We start from the raw sequence: 21,450 nt of genomic DNA, 5'->3' as shown, positions 1-21,450 counted from the left end.
CTGCTGGAGCCAGCTGAAATTACATATCTTCCTAATGTGACATTTACTGAATACTAATGAAACATTCAGCTGAAATTATCGTTACATGGCAGTGCTGAACCATGGCACCAAACAACCAGAACACGACAAAAATTTACCTAACGTTTATTACGACTTATCTCCAAAGAACAAATAAAACAAGTTATTCCTACCTGATCTACCTTCATGCTCACATTCAATATGAAACAACAGCTATATTATACAAGAACATACAGTAAAAGCATTTTTAAGGAGAAGAAAAAAACAAAACCAAAAACCCTGGTCTAGATTTCTGATCACAAGCGACCAAAACCTACATTTTAACAATCATACAAAAGGCAACAGTACAGTACTAAATACTTTCTCGGGTATACTAATATAAAGCTCAAAGAGAAGACTGCTGTTTATTTAAATGCTATTTCCACAAAGGTTTTCCATTGCTGCAGATCAAACTGAACTGAATCAGTCTCAACGACATCTGACCGAGAAGTCTTCCTCCATGAGCTGCCATATCAGCTTCCATAAAATTTCAAGTGTAAAACAGAAAATATAACAGTGCAGAGTATTAAAGGCTTGTTACCATGTACAGCACATCACCATCATTGGGGTTCTAAAGACAGTCTGCCCCTAAAGTCATCTCACATACATTATTTTCTTTGCTCAAATTGTAGCTTTTCTTACTCTTCACAGCCACCAGCATGGACTTCGATGCAGAATATAAATTATTTTTTAGTGAGACATTACTTTGACCACATTAGTTTAAATGCTATTCAGATGATCTTTGATTACCTTTAAGAGACAGTAAGAGAAATAGCGTGTGTTTGCCATCCTTAAACAGATTATGTGCCACATGAAACTTTAATGAACAAAAAATGTTTTGTCAAACATTTAAGCTGCTTTTCACATAATAGATATCTCATGCTTCAACTGATGTTATACCACTGTATTTTACATACATTCTTTAGCTGTGCTTGCATCACTTTAATATCAGTCTACATGTATTCATCAATCATTGAGAAGTGGTTCTGAAATACTGGACACATGGCAGTCAAAATACAGGGTGTCATTCCAGATCTCATTTCTCTGTAGAACTATATTTCAGTTTGTTTTTTTTTTTTTTTTTTTAATTAATGTTGTGAGCATATAACCTCTCACACAATACTACTAGTGCAGGATTAGTCAAGGAAAATGATGGAACTAGTCATAAGGATAGTTTAGCTGTCTGGTTAAGTACTACAAGAGCATGAATAGCAGTCGGACGAGTTGGAGAACATTACACCATAACCTGCTAATAACCCTTTAAAAACAGTAGAACTATTTAGGGGTAAACAGATATTCTGACGAAATAAAATTTAGAAGTTCTGTTTGCTCAGGCAGTACACTTTGAGAAAAAAAGTGAAAAGCTGGAAGGTCATGTGTGGACTGGCAGCATAGAATAGCACACGGCAAGACAAGAGAGTTGGCTAAACTAATTTCCTGCATTGTGACACCTGGAACGAAGCATTTTGTTCCTTCCCGATATTAAAGCCATTGTTCCTACACTACTCCCTGCCTCAAAATGAAGTGCATCTTATTTGGTTTTCACCCACTATTTTCAATGACTTTAGTTTTCAAAACGTATCCCTCTGCTTCTTATACTTGGCAAACAGACACTGTTCGAAACATACAAAATTCTTCAAACACTAAACAGCTAAGCAAAATTTAACTTTTGTTGACTTAAAATAGTTAATAGAAAAGCTTTGGAACTCTGATAACGTTAAAGAAAAATAGAATTGCTTTATGTCTTCTGACCTCCCCTATGGCCCAAAAAAATATCTTGAGGTCACGCAACTGTGAAAATTCACTACATAGTCTCATGCTTTTTTTTACACAGATTGTGCCACAAAAAGCTCTGTATGTTTGGACATTGAGCACTACCTTGACAACAACACATCACCATTTACTTACAACATCAATTATGTCTAGACATGACTCAGAGTAACAGTTCTGTCTTAGAAACTCAATTTAAATCATTACTTCAGAATATGATGAAAAGTTCACCCACCTCAAACCTCCCCATACTCAAATTGTTACCAGATGGGTTTATCATTGTATTTGAAAGCAATCAAAATAATTATGTTAAATAGAATAGAAAACAGCAGTTAATCCACGGTCCCTGGAAATACAACATATGCAACAGTTTTATTCTATGTCAATTAACAATTATAATTTTACTTCCTTTACTGCAAGCTATACATTTTTCAAAGAGTCCTAGAGGCACAGGTTGTAGATTTCTGCAGGTCATCTAGCCCAGCTTCCCACAGGCAAACTTCTAGAGTCTGGCTACCAGTAGCAAGTAGAAAACAATAATTGGATCATCCCTTATCTCCTTTTCCCCAGAATAACAAATTCAGCTCCTTCATTCTCTCCTTGTATGGATGAAGGGCTGAAGCAAATGACATCTTAATAGCCCTCCTCTGATCTCATTCCAGTTTGTCAACATGTCTCTTGTACTAGTGAGCCCAAAACTGTACAGTATTCCGGTTGAAGCCTCACCCAGTGCCAAACAGAGGGCAGTAATCCCTCCTCTCAACCAACTAAATACATTCTTACATATTCATAAGCCTACTGAACTTTGAAATTTTAACAGAGGTTCAAAAAACATCAGGAAATTGCTTTAATGATTCAAACCTTTAAGAGCAATTACACTTGCTCTATTATTTAGCATCAATGTTTTCACACCTTCCTCAAAAATCATCATGAGAGCAACCTACACTATATACTACATTTAAGATGCTTACCTGAATAACTTTGTAAAAGTAGGCATACTGTCGAGCTGTATTTTTATATTGGCTAAAAACATCATGTATGGCCTGAGTTGACTGAAGATACTGCACTTCATCTTCTTCAAAATAGAGAGGAGTATCATATTCACTGGGGAGCGTCTGGATGTAGGGCAGCCAGAAAGAGTTGGGGTTGGCTCGCTCACAAAGAAGATGGAATGCCAATGTTATATTGCCCATGGCTTGAAGAATTCGATCTTGAGAATACAGGGATCCTGAATTAACCCAGAAAGGTGAGGCATTGAATTAATTGACCATGGAAAATACCATCCTCGATTTACTTTAAATGAACATGATGAGACAACATGTAAGAATTTTCAACAAAAAAAAAAAAAAAAAGGCTTTGCAGGTTTCTAAAATATTTAGCTGCCCACATTGTATTACGCTGCAAGTTAGTTGACACAGTAAAATCCTCTTGCACAATTGCATGACAGAAGACATGAAGAAACTAGAACTATACTCTCACTACCTAACATTTTATCTCCAAGTGTTATACAAGCTACATGATATGCGTTCAAAATAACACACACACTTCTAGAAGTTATCTAGTGCGCTCAGCCAGAAACAAAGAGGAAAATTAAATTCTTTCCACTGACACTTCAAGCTCCTAGGTATTCCAAACGTGATGGTTGGCATGATAAGCAAGTCCTGTAACAAAGGAGATCAGCTAAAAAAAGAAAGCCTGCTATTGAATGATCCCATACACATTAACTTCTTGATTGAGAGCTTCCTTAAGGTCTTACCTAATACTGAATTTTTAGCTGACTCAACTGTCATCAAAAGTTTCCTAGGCACCCACAGAAACAACTCTTCAGCCTACAGAAAGGAAAAAAAATGCATAGAGGGTCAGTTAGCATTTATATGATATGCCAAATGTCTCAAATATACATCCTCTTTAAGTTACAGGTTGTTTGATTTTTATTTTTTTTTTTAAATCAAATTTATTCTGAATCAAAATTCTTCCTTCTTTTCCACTGCAAATTAACCAAACACGTTATGTTTCATGTTGTGGTAACCAAACGTCCCAATCTGCATTACACAAAGCTTGAAACGAAGACTCTTAGATTACAAAATAAAGTGCTTCAGTTTGGAACTGCTAACATGTAGACTGCCCACACAACCTCAAAGCTACCATTATACTGGTACATTATATTGCTATTAACTATATGATCAAATATTTTCTCCCAGTAGAGGTTTTTCACATTGCCCATTTGTTTTAGAACTGTTCAGGATTTTTATCAACCAGTACTGCTAGCTACTAAAGCCCTAAAATGAATATAAAATGTTAGTTTTCCAATATCCTTTCTGTAACAGCTGATTGTTCTTCAAAGCTGTTTCCCATCTGTAAAATGGGAATGGAAAGAGGCAATCTTAAATGCTTGCTTTTTAACAGTTAGCTAACTGTGTGTGTCTATATCCCTTACCCGATGACCAAAAGATATTCTTTACAATTATCAGATAATTTTGGGGTTTTTTTTTGTTTTGTTTTTGTTTTGTTTGTTTGGTTTTTTTCATTTTCACTGGAAAATAAGTATTGCAAATACCTCTTTCTGAGGCAAAAAGACCAGTGCTTTAAAAGAAGGGACGTGAAAGAAGAGGATAAGAGACTAAGTAGTTAGAAAACATGGAAGAGGGATACATCAATGGGGTAGAGTTCTCTGGTGATTAGGTAAACAGTATCAGCAACACAGAGGGGGAAAAAAAAAAAAAGACTGATTAAAAATTCACACTACTATCCAGTAGTCATCAAAAATAACACTCAATTTTATCAGTAAGTTTATTTCTCAAGTATGCAGAGTTGAGAGCATTTCAGAACAGCAGTTTCATGAGCAGTCAAAAGGGGAAAGGGAAGGTGGTAAGTGTTTCGGAGCTCTGCAGCTACCTTCCAAACACGATTTTCTAATCCAAGTCAAATGTTCGCATGCTCACCTTTATCTCTCTTGTTGCTTTCAAACCAAACCCCTCCTCTTCAAAGTTAGCTATTTCAAAACCCTCTGTGGATGCTCCATTTTCAGTTGCCCACTTTATCAATTCAGGGAAATAGTCATCTCTCTTTCCATCAAAGACAACAGACAAACCTATATACACAATTTATCAAAAAACAAATGCAGAAAATAAGAAGATCTAGAAAGATCAAGTAGTTCAATATAAAACCACATGTAAAAAGCTATCTGCTATCCCACAGCAGTTCTGCTTTGAAGTAGCTGAGTCAGAACTGGTCTTTGTTAAGTGTTACTCAATAGTATACAAGTGTCATACCCAATTTTCATCAACTTAAATATTCTGCCAAATTGGCCTACCAGTCATCTTAAAAACAACCACGTCGACTGAGCTGTGATGAAATATGAAGCTCCCCTCCTCTTCCGCTTTTAAGTAAGCTGAGCAAAAATATTTCCCAGCTTAATCTTGATAAATGCAGTCACCACAACACGTTAATACAGCCACGAGGCTGTATTACATCTGAGAGGCAAGTTGCAATTTCATTAATTCAGCACTGGAAATGTTGATAAGCAGATCTCAAGCTCCTTCTCTCACATGCAAGGCAGTTAGACCCGTATGCTACAGGAAAAAGCTACTAAAATAACTAAGGACCGATCATCCTCCTGACATCACAGAGCTCATCCAAATTTTTACATTTTGCTTCTCCAACAGGAACATGGTCCACCAGTGAAATCGCAAGTCTCATTCATTTCCTCAGCTTTCCCAATTACTGTCATCTGACTTGAACCTATGCATTATAGTTCCCAGCTACACTCAGCCAGCTCCTTTCCTACCTCCTTGCCTCAGTGTTCTCTTCAACCCAAACTCTACTGTCAGATCATGTTAAAAGTGTCCAAACACCCCTGAAATGCTCAGGCCATTTTATGAGTGACAAAACATCATCAGCAAGTTGCTTACATTCAAAGACATTTTGGTTAAGCACAGGTGATAAATACATCTTTAGATTAAAAGGATTTTAAGAAAGTAGCATTAGTGTATTTGAAATAGCCCCCCAAATCACACATTTCAAGCCCCAGAACCAATCAAATCTGCAGTTAACATAAAAGCACAAGTATCATCGAAAACAATAGTCTTCGACGATGCAGTACAAAAACTTGATATCGATAAAGTATTTTTTTTAATGTAATGAGAATGTGGTGCATGGTGTTTTGGCTTTTTTTTTTTTTTTTTTATACAAAGCTCGTATTTCTCCTTTATTTCATCCTCCCTTCAGGATGCTGTTTTCTGTGGAATATATTCAGAGCTAGGGCCTCACAAACCTAGTAAGACTAGTTGCATAGGTTCTACAGAACTTCATAGATGTTTATACTGTCCAGGAGTTTGCTCTTTTTATTTCCAACCCTGACTGCTGTATAAGGCTACTGGTAGCTTTTAATATCCAGCTTGTATTTGGAACCATTCTGTAAGCATCTCTGAAATTCTACCTCTGTTCCTCATACATGATATGGTCCAATACTTCCCACATTTTTCCAAATTAAAGAGAAGAGCAACTCCTTTAAATTACAAGCATTATTGGGGAACAATTTATTTCTATAATTTAAAAAATATAGTTATACTGATGAAAATCTATATTGAAAAAATAGCTTTATTTAGAATTTTGATAATGAGTGAAACAAGGAAAAATTTTAGAAAGTAAACTCAGTTTTAAAATTAAGTTTTCTATAATCTAGATAATTTTAGTTCACGTTCTGCAACCCAGTGTTCCATTCAAGAAAAGCAAAGTATGATACTTTAGGCAATATATATTCAATTGTACAGAACTTCCCCAGAGCAATTTATACTTCCTTTGCTAATTGTTTAAAGCTTTCATTAAGCTAGAAAACTGTGTAGTATAAATTACTATGTTCCATTAAAAATACTTTTGAAAGACACCATACTATTCATGCTCACAACTTATGTAAAAATGTTACATTAAAAGCTGTTTGTATGTCAACAGTGCTTTCGTTAGTAGGTTTTGCATCTTTCAAGGAAAAAAAATGCTCTATTGACATAATACCATTATACTATTTCTACCACTTCCACTAGCAGCCATTTTCCCCCTGAATGTTTCGATGCTGCTGGCACAGAAGACAGAGTACAGCCCAACCCCGACACCAACTCCGTTCTTGTTAACCTGAATTATGTTTTACCATAACAGATGTATTGCACCATAAAACCCAGGCCATGTACCATACGTCTATAGAAGTCACAGGACAGCAAAACAATGAATCAAGTTCTCCTCTACAGAGCTACAGGATGCAGTCACTCAAACAGTATCATCTATTCTTCCATATGCCCTCTGCCAATAACTGGTGTTTAGAGGTTTACAAGTCCTTTCATGACAAAAGATTCTTATGTGTTAATCAAAACTATTTCAAAAAGGTATGAAAAGGACATTTCAAGCCTCTAAGTAGAGTCTTCTGCTTTTTCAAGTCAAGCTCCATTTTAAGTGCACTCTGGTTTTCTTACCATCTCCATGTAAATATCAGAGAAGAAAGAATTGTTATTTCTCTGCCATTAAAATACAACAGTCAAAAAAGGTTACTTTTACTAAAATTACATAAAAAGCATTTTTTAGAGCATACCTGCAAATAAAAACAAAGCTACTATGGAAATAAAGTATCCACAACAGTGATTTGTTGCAGAACGCACTGGAAGAAAAGTTTTCTAATCTGAAAAATAGGTATACCTTAAATTTAGGAAAATTAGCAATAAAACTCCATATTAACTGTGGTACCAGAAACATTTCTTTATTTTAATTACGCGTTTGATTTATAGCAGATAGATAGCTGATGTATTTATTTTGTACTTTTTTTTTTATATATATAATTTAGTGTCATGGTGTTGAATTGCAAAAACTGTTTCCATGTCCAGTAAGTGTTCAGGTTAAAATAAAATAGTTATAAAACTAAATTCAAAATATTCAGATTTATAGAGGCAGAGGAGCAGACTATGCCATCAGGAACCAAAAAGGCCTATATTCTCAAACAATTTTTACTTCTAGTCTTCAGAATGGGATGAGATGACAATTTCACTCTTTTTTCTACTTACTGAACAGAATTATCACAGGATCACCTGTCTGTGATATTCACTCAGAATTATAAGTATTAAAATGGTTAATGCCAGTAGTCAAGCCCACCAAGACATTTCAGAAACACTTGCAAGTGTAAAAAGCAACTGCATGTCAGAGAAGTAAGATTTTTATCCCAAAATAGTACAATTGCATGATATTGATATAATAACAACAAATAAAATATTCCTTTTAGCTGTCAATAGACAATTCTTTAGGCAAATCAATACTCTGAGCCACCTTCTCTTACAGTCTTTCACATTTACCTTTTTGCTTTTTGCGAATTTTCTCGACAAGTGAACGAATCTGTATGTATTCTTCCCATTCCTTACCAGGACCTGGGGTAGGACTGCTACATTCTGAAAATAAAAATGCCAAATTAAAAATTTTTCTTTAATAAAGTGTGTGTACATATATATTTTAACATCAAAGAAAAGGTCATGGTTTCACAGCAACTGTAACTGAACCTTAGCAGTACTTGTCCTTCAAACATGTTTACATGGTAAACACTATAATCTCCATTGTTATAAACATCCCATTCTTTGACAAGCAATTATTAGATACTTTTTAAATTTTCACAGTATAACTTGCTTCAATGTTTGTTTTTTTTTTTTTTTTTTTTTTTAATATTCTTTCAGTTTTAAGAATTATAAAATGTTTAAAAAGCCAGGAAGAAAAAAACAAACAATCAGATCATTAAGTAGATAGCCTCTCAGATAGATAAGACAAATAAAAAAAAGCCTCTGTTTTCAATAATCCAAGCAAAACACCCTGTTTACATTAGCCTGCTTGCCATCATTCTTGCTGTAATGAAAGCAGATGATAATAGCACAGACCTTACCTTAAGTAATTGAGAAATTTGCTGGTACATACATTTGACCTGCCTAGTCAATACGGCTTTCATAGATGCATGTGTACTGGAAGGACAAGCAAAGGAACACTTGGCCAAGCTTTAGCTTTAGATTATATCCACAGTGTCTCTGACAATATGCTAAATGCCAGTGTGTGGATTTCTTGATCTAAGCCACATAAATCCAAGTGGACAGCTGAAGATTACCTTGCTCAACTGATTTGAAAAATCTTTGCGTTGAATAAAATATGAAAGCTTGACAACAAGAACAGCTGATACGTGTCTTTGCTTAGAAAATTAGATCTACGTTTTATTTTTGGTAGCAAAGCAGAGGCCAATTGTAGCATAAGCATCAAACAGCTCTGCCAACTCCTTGTCTCCTCTTTATGAGCAATGCTAAAGGAAAATTCTGATTTTCTAATGCAATATTTAGATGTGTCCAGGATATGAAAATTTGGACTTGTATTTCAACAAAAAGCGTAGCTCAGCACAGTTACTAATGGCAGTAGAAAGAGTGAACAGTATTTTAGCATCATCGTATGAAACTATGCTCTGCTTTTCATATATACTAGAAATAACGGATGAGTTCCAAGTTCCTCAACAAGTGAAACAACCTTTGGTCTACACACAAGAAAAAAGCACTACAAAAAGTTTCCAAACAGCCACAATTCTTTTTTTCATTTAAGCAACAAAAATATCAGTGCAGTTGAACTGAGTTGTATTGCTGCTTTCCACAGCTAATTTCTCTACTCTGATATCTCTTCAAAGTACTGTTCAAATGATAAACAGAAATAGTGCAATTCTTGAGGTTTACAGGAAAAATGTTTTTTACAAAGTGTCAAAGTCAAGTTATCCATAGTATGTTTTTTTTAACCTAATCTAACCCAGTGTTTATGCTTGTGTTGAGATGTAAAGCCAAAAGCTGCCAGAAATACAGTATGTCCAATACATACATATTTAAACAAGCCAATAATAGTTTATAGTAACAGAGATAGATACTATGAGATACATTCTATGCTATGTTAAGCAGGCCGAAACAGCAGGCTTGGCCACTTACAGGAAATGACTAGAATTCACTGGCTTCAACAAGAGAATGTTTTTGAGTGGCCTGCACACCACCTTTTTTCCCAGAGAGGCATAAAAATGAAACTTACTTTGCAATAACTCACTAATTAGATTCAACATTTCCTTTGGAGATACTGTTGCTGTGGCTCCTGTACCCGACTTCTGAGTTTTTACTCGGCTCTTCTTCCCCATCTTCCAACTAAAACAGATTAAGAAGCACACTGTCACCAACTACTAAGAAACAAAATACAATAATGATGAATGGACAATATCTTCTCTTATTAGTCACTTTAAAAAAAAAAAAAAAAAAAAGAGAGGATGAGGACTTGTTTCTGGCACATATATACATGCAAGTATTATTTGGATGACCTGAATGTAAAACAGCCATTCAGTGCAATCTGAAGCAGTATTTCATGTAGTTGCACACTGATTACCTCAGGGTAATTAGAAACTACAAATGTTACAGAGAAAAAAAAAAAAAACAAACCACATTCCGATGACTTGCAAATTCATTAGTTATGAATAACTATTATGGATACCAAAGTATCTATATTATATAAAACCAGGTTATTTCACCTCATCAGCTGCACTGCGGACATCAGCTGAATTACTGAGTGCACTAAAACAGTAATTCAAAATTAACAGAAAACTAAGTGTTCAATTTCAAAATAAAAATCAAAATATATGTGTATCTTTGCAGCAGCTTTTTGTGGTTCAATACAACTGGTTAAGGAAAACTTATTTTCAGTTACCACAATAACTGGAACATCATCCTAGGCTGGTTTCGCCAATATTCAGAGCCCCTTGTTCTCATGGAGGACTTAAATCATACAACATCTACTGGAAGGGCAGCATAGCAGGGTGTGAAATATCCAGGGAATTTCTCACATGCACTTGGAGCAATTTTTGATGCTAGCGCTGAACAAGCTTCTATGGGAGGGGTTGCACAAGACCTGGTACTCATGAATAAGGAAGAACTGCTCATGCATATGACAGCCAACAGCAGCCTTGGATGAAGTAATTGTGAAACGGTAGTGTAAGATCTTGAGTAAAGAAAGGAGGGAAAGAAGCAGACTGAAGACTCTGGACTCACAACAGTAGAGTCGGGGCTTGCTCAGAGAATGGTAAGCAGAAAGCCCGGGGAAGCTACAAAGGAGACCATGACAGCCAGTCATCCTCCTGGACCTCAGAGCACAAAAACAAACCTTCCCGACATGCAAGAAAAATCAGCAGGCACAGCAGGAGGCCAGTTGGGGCCAGTTGCAGTACATGGGACTCCCCACTGACTGAGCTCAAAGGAAACAGAAACATATGTAAAGTATAAGCCGGGACAGGCAACCAGAAGAGCATATAGATGCAGTATCTGGTCCAGAAGAGACTAAATTAGGGAGGCCAAAACTTATTTGGAGTTGATATTGAAGAGGAACGTGAAAGGCAAGAATAAACCCTTCTACAGGTACACCATCAGCAAAAGACAGATTGGGAAAGTGTAATTCAGGTGCTAAATCGGGAAGCAACCTAGTGATGAAAGGTACAGAAAAAGTTGAGGTACCCAACACCATGGGCATGGTCTTTACCAGTATGGCTAGTAAGCTATCAGGCTTCCCAGGTTTCTGCATCTAGTAGCAAAGATTGAGGGAGCGGAACTATCAAGTTAAAAGACTATTTAGGTAAGTCTTAAGTACCTACATAAGTACGTAGGACCAGATAGGAAATACCCAAGGCAGTGAGAAAGCTAGCTGATGTCACTGGAAGGCTGCTGGCTATTTATCTTTGAAAGTCCTGGTCATTGCCTGTGACAGGAAACGGGTAACCTACAACAAAGCAGACAAAATCCAACAGAAAACAAGCAGACAAAACCCAACAGAAAAGCAAGGTGAGGGCAGGAAATTATAGAGGATCCAGAAAACTAGAGAGTAGTCAGTCTCACCTCATTTGCTGTACAAACGTAGAGAGTGTCCTAAAGGGAACCTATTTCCAGGCACGATTAATAGAAATGTGACTGGGATCAGACAACAAACTTCTAAACAACCACGTACAACCAACCTGACTGCCTTCTGAAAAAAATAAGTGGCTCTAAGGACCAGGGAGAATCAGCAGTTGCCAGTTGCTTTGACTTAAGCACAGCTTTTAACACTATCTTCCATAGCATCCTGGTTGTCAAACTGAGGACCCATGGACATACGAGGTGAACAAAATTCCTTGGAACATGAGGTTCCAAGAATTGCGGTCAATAACTAAGTCTAACCACCAACTGGTTAGACTCAATATTCCTCAGTGGTCAATACTGGGCAACATCTTCATCAGACTTGGATGCTAGGACAGAAAGAATCCTCAGCAAATTTACAGATGATATATAACAGGGCAAGCAGTCAACATGTTGGAGGGCAGGACCACCATTAAGAGGGACCTCAAACTGGAGGAAGTGTCCAACAGAAACTTTATAAAGTTAAACAAAGACAAAGGTAAAGTGTCCTGCATTTGGGAAGGAAAAAACCCTATACAGCATTACAACTGCAGACTGGACAGGCTGCAGAAAAGGACTTGGAGACTAGCTGACAGCAAGTTGAACATAAGCCAGCAGTCCACCCTTAAAGTGATGAAAACTAACTGTAGTTTGAGCTGCATAAGCAAGAGCATAAACAGCAGGTCAAGGGAAGTAATTATTCCCTTCTGCTTGGCACTGGTGAAGCCACATTTAGAGTACTGTACAGTTTTGGGTCATGCAGCACAGGAGGTACTGGCAAGCTGGAGCATGTCCAGAGGAAGCCCATTAAATTAGCAAAAGGGCTGACACATGAGATGAAAGACATGACAGAGTTGGGTTTGTCCAGTCTGGTGAAGAAAAGAAGCCCACTACTGCCTTTACCTATGCAATAGGGCATTATACAAAGGGTGGAAGCAGATTCTTCTCAGGCAAGCACAGCAAAAGGTTAACAGGCTACAGTCACATGATACTGCAAGGGAAATTCCAAACAGCTATAAGGAACCTCCTCACCATGAGGGTGGTTGAGCAATGGAACAGGATGGAAGTTTAATTGCATCTCCAAACAACCTTGGAGAATTTAAAAATTTGACTCAGCAAGGCCCTGAGCAACCTGATTTAACTTTGAAGTTAAAGTGGAAAATAGAGCTTCTCAATCTCCAGACGTCCCTTCCCATCTACATTTTTCTAGTATTCTACGTGTTACTGCAACTGATGTTTTCACCTCTATATGGGCAGCATACGTAGTCTATATGGTATATAATATCTTCTTATACAGTATAAGATTCTATGTCCAGTTACTTCACAGTGAGAGCAAAGTCAGACACATTCAGGTAACTTTGGACATCTGAAAGATTACAACTCCCTGCATCATCAAGATCACCTCAGCCATAGCAGCTTTAAGTTATCCCACACTACACAGTAAAATCCATAAAAATGCTAAAAATCATGGTATAGAAGTAGGACTTTGGATTCCAGGTGTTCTGAGCACTCTGTATATATAAAAGGGACCCTTTATCCTTGGTCAGTGTAGCTAGCTTACCCAAAATGAAATTTTTCATCCCATACTCTATCAAAAAGTTTTGTTCTTTGGCAGCTGGTATTAATACTGGAATGTATCGACCAGCAGCTGAAAAGCTGCTTCTCCACACTGACCAAGACAGAAACAATTGCAACCCATATGTTAAGTAACTGTATAGGGCAGACCTTTTAAATACAAATGCTATACATTAAAAAAAAACTTCTCATGGGAAAGGTGCATAACCTGGCTGCTTTCATTTTCTGTTAAGATTACAGTGAACAAGAAACTGTCGAGCCCAAGGCTTATTTTAAATGCTAACTTTGAAGGATCAGGAAGCAAATTAAGGTTAACAGTGTTAACTTATTAACTCAAAATTAAAGGAGCTCAAAACTGGCTGAAAAGACAACACCTCGTATCAAAAGGGAAAAACCTAAGGCAAAACTACAAGACATTTTCAAAAAGGAAGGCAAACAAACCAAATTCTTTCATCTTCTGACACTAAACACAGTGCAAGGAACAAGACTAACCCTAAGTACTTGGAGACTGAAGTCAGGGGCATACCCACCTCCACACCCCCCTCCCTCCGATTTTAGCGCTCTCTAGCAGATATCAGAGGCTCAAACAACCCATCTGCTCTGCTTGATTTTATCAGTCCCCCTTGACTTTCATAACTTTCCCAATACAGCTTCTACCATGATAAGCCCTCATATGCAGGTTAGTAAGGTGAGATCTCACAAATTCAATGTAATCACACCCCTTGAAGTTTGTAAATTAACCCTGAACACTGAACTCTTGAAAGACACTGCTCTACCACAAGCAATTGCATTTGACACAAGATTTGCAGCTCGTATGGAGCAGGAAGTAATGCTCATTATGAGATCCATGTTGAATTTATAATAGCACAAATTGGAAATAGGATCAATATAAGTCACCAACCTGCCATAATATAGTGTAAGACAAAGCCATAGAAGAACATTACCAACAAAAAAAGAACTTAAAGTTTAGTGTCATTGTCTACCCATTATATGCTTTTCCTTTTTTTTCTTTTTCCTAGTAATGCTTTCATACTTGTAAGAAGATAAACAGAGCTGTTGGTACAGGAGGCCACCTTCACAAAGACTTTATTCCTATTCACTTGAGTGTTCCCCTCTCCCATATGCCATCCTGTTACATTTATTCTGCTCTTAAGACAAATCAAGTCAGATCTGTAACAGATCCAACAGCAGGTTTGGGGACAGAGTCCAAAATCTTCAGGCCAAGAACAATGCAGTTCTGTGCTGATTCACACAAATGCTTTTCTACATTCCCTCTAAGCACAATCCCCTGCCTCTTTAGAATCATCAGAAAATTAAAGCACTCACACAGTGCATTCCACGTACAAGTTGCAAATTATGATGACATATAGTTTATATGAATGAAGATGCTCATAAATATTAAGATAAATAAGTTGAACAACTGAAATTATTTTGCAGGGTTTTAGTTTCTCATTTCACGGAATCATGGAATTTTCAGAGTTGGAAGGGACCTCTAGAGATCATCTAGTCCAACTCCCCTGCTAAAGCAGGATTGCCCAGAGCATATTACTCAGGACTGCATCCAGGCGGGTCTTGAAAATCTCCAGAGAAGGGGACTCCACAACCTCCCTGGACAGCCTGTGCCAGTGCTCTGTCACCCTCACCGTAAAGAAGTGTTTCCGTGTATTTGAACGGAACTTCCTGCGTTCTAACTTTGTTTCTAAGAACAAAATATTTTTATCAACCAACAAATTGAGGAAAAGCAGTCTAAGTAAACGTTCTATATACACAACTACCAAAATACTGTGCCCTTTTTTTTTTTTTTTTCTTTCAAGTTCTATTTAGAAGAAGAATCTGCTTGGAATATAAACATCCATTGGTATGAGAAAAAAAAAAACAAAAAACAATAAAGACAACTGTGCACGTATTGTACATGGAGACACAAAAAGTGCCACCATGCAATCAGAACAATGATGTACCAATACATGAAGCTGTATGAATATAGTACAAGGTTAGCACTACATTTTGAGTTTTTCCCCATACGAAACATGTTAGTAGTGAGAACCTATTTTTTGCAGAAAAAGCATTGCCTAGAGTTATGCCTAAAGATAATGCTGATTTTAGAGTCTGTGAACTTCAGCTTCCCAAATATGAAAAAATAAAAATTTGAACAATGCTAACTATTTGCATTATTATCATAGGTGAATATTGTTGTAGAGGCAAAAAAATAATCTCTAGCTGAAATCTGCTCTACCCAAGTAAGAAATTCAAGGCTAATACAAGATCTTGATCAGCTCCTACAGCTCAGACAACATGCAGCAAAGACATCGTAGGAAAAACAAGTTCAGTGAACACAACTCATTAGATTGATGGCACTGTAATCAGAAATGTATTTTTTCAGTAGGATGCTACCAGTATATGAACATGAAATAAACTCCGTAAGTATCTTCGCTTTCTCCTTTGATGCATGTGTCTTGTCTAAACTATTGCTTCTTCCTCATCAGAATTTCTGTACAGAAAATATTCTGCATGGATGATTAAATCAGCAAGTCTATCTCACACAAAAAAGCAAAACCAGCAGACTGGTATCTTGAGATATCTTATTACGGAAGTATTTCCCTTTAAGGAACCATCAATCTTAATCAAAACTGTACTTTTTTTTTTCTAATTCCCAATCAAAAAGATAGGTCTCCACCTCCTACATTACTTATCTCCATTCACTGCTCAGTTACATGAAACAGACATAACTATTTAAAATCTAATGCATTTGACAGATGTATTGTTCAGTAAAAGCCTTAATTTGAAAGGAACTGTTGCTATACAGGGTTGTCCAGAAAACATATTCCAAATACCAATCTAGCGGCGCAGCCTTGTATAAAAAAAAAAAATTCGCATACTATTCTTTATATAATATAAAAATACATTATGAAACTTTTTTCAAAATTTCTGAAAACTACCACACTACATATAATCTGATCGCACACTTGGCAAAAAACAGTTTAGTTGAGCAATGCTCTCTCCCATATTTAACCAGCAAATGACGAGTTATACTGATAACATGAGACCCCATATGGAGAAAGTAAGCATGGTTCCTTTGTGAAACTACTTTCTGTAATTAAAATTACATTAAATAAAATTACAGTTCATGAAACAGATTTTAGAGTTAGATTTCAATTCTACTGAAATTCCCAAATTTCAAAAATATCTGTAATTTCAGAAAAAAAAGTGATTTTTAATTTGAAATAAAATTTCAGATACGAAGCATATTTTTTTTTTTTTTGCAAAATGACTAAAACTATTGTTTAGAAAGAAAAAAAAGTATGAGCCTGCTTCTCAACACAGCAATGAAAGCAGAGGCTGTTTGCCAATACATGCACAACAACAGAAGAAGCAATATAAAATATAGCTGCATGACATGTGGAGAAAAACAAAAAGTCCTTCAGGACTGAGATGAACTGCAGACTTCATAAATATCTGAAGAAGCAGCAATACACATTTCAGTGGAAAAGGGGTTTGGGATTTTTTGCAAGTTTGCTTTTCTAGTTGTCTTCTGGTGAATATTTTTTAAGTACTATGCCATGTTTTCTTTCAAATGAACATTGTTGAAAATTCCTGAAAGCATTCTGCAAAGAGAGAGTATTCTGACAGCAATGATGAATAAGCTTGGTAACACACACAACACAGCCACATTTCCAAATATAGTGTATCAGCTGCCTTGGCAAAAAGAATCATGCCAAAACTGGCAGTGAGGGGTGTAAGTGATCCATCTCCCCCCTCTAATACTGCTATCAAAGAGCAGTTGTGTTGTGTCAGACTTTGAACTTGTTTCCGCATTACACACAAATAATACTTTAATAAGCTGTAAAATATGTCTCCTCTTGACTTACAGCTTTAAAAAGGGAGCATGTTCACCTAACAGCTTTAAAAGGTAACTATGAGAACTGTAACTGTACAAAAATCCCAAAAGTACTAAAGAACTGCCAGTAAGTGCGTGTGTGTGTCTGGTTGTTGTTTTTTTTTTTTTTTTTTTTTTTGTTGTGTTGTGCTTTTTTTGGGTTTTTTGTTTTGGTTTGGTTTTTTGTTTATTTTAAAAAAAAAAACAAAAAAAAACAAACCACAACTGCTTAAACATTTTATTTAAGAAAGCTAATACTAATGGTATTAGAGAACTTGACAACATCATGGAACACATTTCCCTACGGAAGCAATGCCAAGATCGGATGATAAAATATGGATCTTCCCAAACAATACTTCAGAAAAAAATAAGCCATTTAATCATTAACAACCCCCCCGGCTGTTCACATTCACATGACGACCAAGAAGTTCACTACAGCACTACATAGAGCTGCAGCTGACAGACAAAACAGATCTATCATAATGCACTATAAAGAAAACTACCTCTCACTCACTGCACTCACTGGGTGAAAATACAAGCTTGCAACCTTTGTTGCAACACCATGAATATAATCATTGTGCTAAGCAAGCATCATATTAATTTTTAAGTACTTAACTGGGTTAGTTTTAAAGAATATATCCTACACGATGAAGTAGGATATATATATAAAGTCTGATTTCTTCTGGATGTGCATCTCTCCTTATACATGCCTTTTCCAATGGTCCCAGAATCCCTGCAGTGTTCAGTTACCCTCCTCATCTCTTCCAGAACTCCACATTGCTCTCAGTTCCCTCCCTACATGACCTCATTAGCCAGGCAGCATCTTCTTTTGCATGTTTCAATATAACTGCACATGTTGGGCAAAAACATCAGCACACATGCTGACTGACTAATAAACAGGCCAAGCAGATAAACTATTCTCACCACAGCTTTTCCTCTAGCAAGTGGACCAACTTATGTTTGAGTTCTCCCACTCTGTCAAATTTGATTAAAGAAGTTCAACAAGTTGATAGGTGAAGCAAGAAGAACTGACCAGCAGTCAGACTCCTATATGCCTTATTCGCTTCAGCTATAACTTTTTACTTTACAGAGCAGTAAACCAGCTACTCCAAAGTTTGCTGAGCTTTCACAGTAACAACCAAGTTACGAATTCCCACAGCAAGAGTTATCCGTTCAAGTTTAACTTTACTGCAAGGACTCAGTATATTTGCAATGCAGTATCCTAACATCGTATCTGCTTTAATTCAGATCCTTATAGATGCTAACTACATTATGTTCTCATTACATAATAGTTCCCACCCCACGCATCATCTTGGCACAGACTAGCACAGAAGGTGAGGGGTGCAGATCTAGAATCAGTATTAGGAGGACAGATACGGGTCGACAAGGGCAGACAAGGAGAAGACAAGGGAATTCTCAAGCCATGCAAAGAGCACAGAGAGGTGAGTATAGTAGGTGGTTGTGGGATATGTTCCTTGGCTGCATCAAGAGGGAGGACAGATGAGTAGGATGCACACAAACCAGGCTTGCATTTTTTTTCTAGTTTGATTGCCTTAGACTAAGTCATTTTCCCCTCTACTTCAGAGAGCGAAGTGTATCATCGTCTTGTATGAACATATGTTGAGCAGACAAGGTCTTAAGGGATAAGCTTAATGCTTGTAGGCAACTGTCAGGAGTTCTCCAATCTGTATGTAGGAGAACACAATTTTACACTTGATATGACCAGGTTTACAGGGAATGTGATCTTTTGCTTCCACTGATCAAGTTTGTTTTTTTTTTTTCTCTCCTAAACTTGAATCTTATGACTGTGGGTAAAAAGATAAATACATTTTATAGCAAATAGAAAGCATGAAATCAAGAAGTGTAAGAACAGTGTGGGTGGAGGAAGAGATCTGTGATCTTTAAGAAAAATTCAGTTTATACATTTACAATGAACACTATGTTTGCTTGTGAAAACCACCTACATCATGTCACTTGGAAACCACATTAACACTCTCATCACTCCTAAAGTATTAATCTAGATGTTCCCACTAAATAAATGACTTACTAGTTACTTATTCAATCCCTTTCCCCCAGCTCTCAATCTCTCACCTACTCTGTACTCCACCCCTTCTTACTATTACGTCTCCTCTCCCACAACTGCCCTTTCCTTTTTCTTCCATTTCTTCATTTCCTCTATAAGTTTGCCCCAAAAGCTCTGTGAAATACAATGTCATTGCAGTGCACTGTGTTTGTGTACCTTCCTTCTCCAGCACATTTCTGTTCTTCTATTTAAGTTCTAAGCCCTTTTGGAATTGGGACCTCCTGTGATTATAGAGTGCTTATAACAAGGCAGCCTTTTTTTTTTTTTTGTTTTTAAACAGGATCTGAAGTATTGTCACAACACCAATGACAATGCTGACAAATATAACCTACAGAAAACACTAGTAAGTCTAATGATAGAAAAGCCCATGCTATTTCAACTTAGGATTGCATTCCACTTAAAATACAATGTAAATTTATGTTTCCCAAGAACTCCCTTAGCCATAACCTACACTATTTACTGCTCTAAGAGCTAGCTTTGATACACTTACTCCTGGTGGCAAAGAGCTGTACTCAGAATCAGTCCAATGCACAGTCCAACTAATACAGCATGCCCTAGGTGGTTCTGCTCTCCCAAAACAACCTGCATCCCTCACATGCAGTTCCTACCTGCTAGTCAAGAAACTATAAACACTCTCCTATATAAAAGATAACAGAACTGCCATGTTTAGATTTTTTCATCTAATCATTGAGTCAAGAATGCTCCTCCAGGAGTCCACTGCCCCAAAAACACATGTGCTGCAGGAAGAGGGAGATCCTGGCACACACATATATTGGTTACACACTACAGTTTTCTTCCAGTTCCCTCTTATGAGACGCTACTTACCTTTCCTCCCTTCTTTTCTAGTGTCTACTCCCCAGATTCAAAACCCCGTAAAGTCACAGGGCTTCTTCCCCAGTCATCTTGATTAAAAAAAAAAAAAAGAAAGCCCACTTACCACATCCCCACGTACCTTCCTGTCTCTATAAAGAACAGCACTGAGCAGCATCCACCATTTCCTGGAGGAACAGGAAGAACAGGAGTTGCTCTGCTCTGTTTCTTTTTAAAGTCTACAGTTTTCATCCTCATCTTAGTCATCATTATTTCTCTTCTCCCCCCACCCTGCCTTTTACCAGAGGAAAAGTAACAGTAACAGCAACAGCAACCTTGAGCAGGTAGTTAGAGAGCTACAGGACAAGCACAACAGAGGAATTTTTCTCCGGTATGAGGTTGGGAAATTACCCAGGTCAGCTTCTCCAACTTCATAAGGAACTTCAGTTTCACATGGTAAATGCAGCATAGTCACTAAAACTGCTTTACGTAAACCTTAATATCAACATTGACCTATTCAACCAAGAACTAGGACCTTTTATCACCATTTCCAGTTTTTTGCTAAGAGACAGACTAGGTGACAACAGTAAGAAAATCAGTCATTGCTGATAACTATGAAGGCATGAGTAAGAGTTAAAATTCAGCAATATTATGTTGACAGAGGTGCAACAAAACAGTATTACTTATTACATTGCCACAAAGTGAACAGCTAATAGCAGAAGTTCAGTCCCCATTCAAGACAGCTGATGTGCTTTAAAATTTTGACAGAGCCTTGGATGCAATTAAAAACTTTAGGATGACAGTATCTAAACATACATCATTTCAATGGGAATTGTTTTTTAACTCACAACGTACATTTTACATAGGTCAGCCCTCACTGCAACTGCTTCTTAGTCACGAAGAATCATAGCAATTTTAACCACCAAAAAAGAGGCAGCACCTCTTTAAAGGGGTGGAAAAACTTCTAACAAGAAGTTAACCCATTCCTCCATGTGTTATTGGAAAAAGACAAGTGTGTGTGTAACATCAGATACATATTTTGTATGCAAATGCTCTAGGATGCACATATCACTATATATTACTGCATCTGCTTCACGTAACAGCTAGAACAGGAGAAACTGAGCCTGACTGAAGAGCAAAAAAAATTTCTTGGGTATCCCTGCATAGATTTTTTTTTTTCTTTTAAGTCCCTTTTTAATTGCATTATAGTCAATGGCATAAATAATACAAAACTAGGCAAAAACATATATTCCAATTAACTAGACTGTCTCCAAGGAAGAGAATTAAAGCTGAAGATAGTTAATGCCAAGGACTACTGTTTAATTGCAACAATAATT

General features: G+C 36.9%; 1 protein-coding gene across 4 annotated transcripts in view; it reads right to left on the bottom strand.

Moving 5' to 3' along the window:
* SETD3 (SET domain containing 3, actin N3(tau)-histidine methyltransferase) overlaps nucleotides 1-21,450 on the bottom strand; it is a 61,331-nt gene that overhangs the window by 27,070 nt on the left and 12,811 nt on the right. For all 4 annotated transcript variants that reach the window (XM_082485578.1, XM_082485579.1, XM_082485577.1 and 1 more), the window contains 5 exons: nucleotides 9,895-10,004; nucleotides 8,157-8,249; nucleotides 4,770-4,918; nucleotides 3,584-3,656; nucleotides 2,799-3,055 (listed from right to left, as the gene is read on the bottom strand). In XM_082485578.1, coding sequence (XP_082341704.1) covers nucleotides 2,799-3,055; nucleotides 3,584-3,656; nucleotides 4,770-4,918; nucleotides 8,157-8,249; nucleotides 9,895-9,997 — 675 coding nt within the window. In that variant the 5' untranslated portion in view covers nucleotides 9,998-10,004. The remainder of the gene's footprint in view (nucleotides 1-2,798; nucleotides 3,056-3,583; nucleotides 3,657-4,769; nucleotides 4,919-8,156; nucleotides 8,250-9,894; nucleotides 10,005-21,450) is intronic.

The sequence above is a fragment of the Vanellus vanellus genome, assembly GCF_965231255.1.
Source record: "Vanellus vanellus genome assembly, chromosome: 6".
Lineage (NCBI taxonomy): Eukaryota > Metazoa > Chordata > Aves > Charadriiformes > Charadriidae > Vanellus > Vanellus vanellus.
Note: the sequence above shows the minus strand (reverse complement) of the source record. Positions and strands in the feature narration are given on the sequence as shown.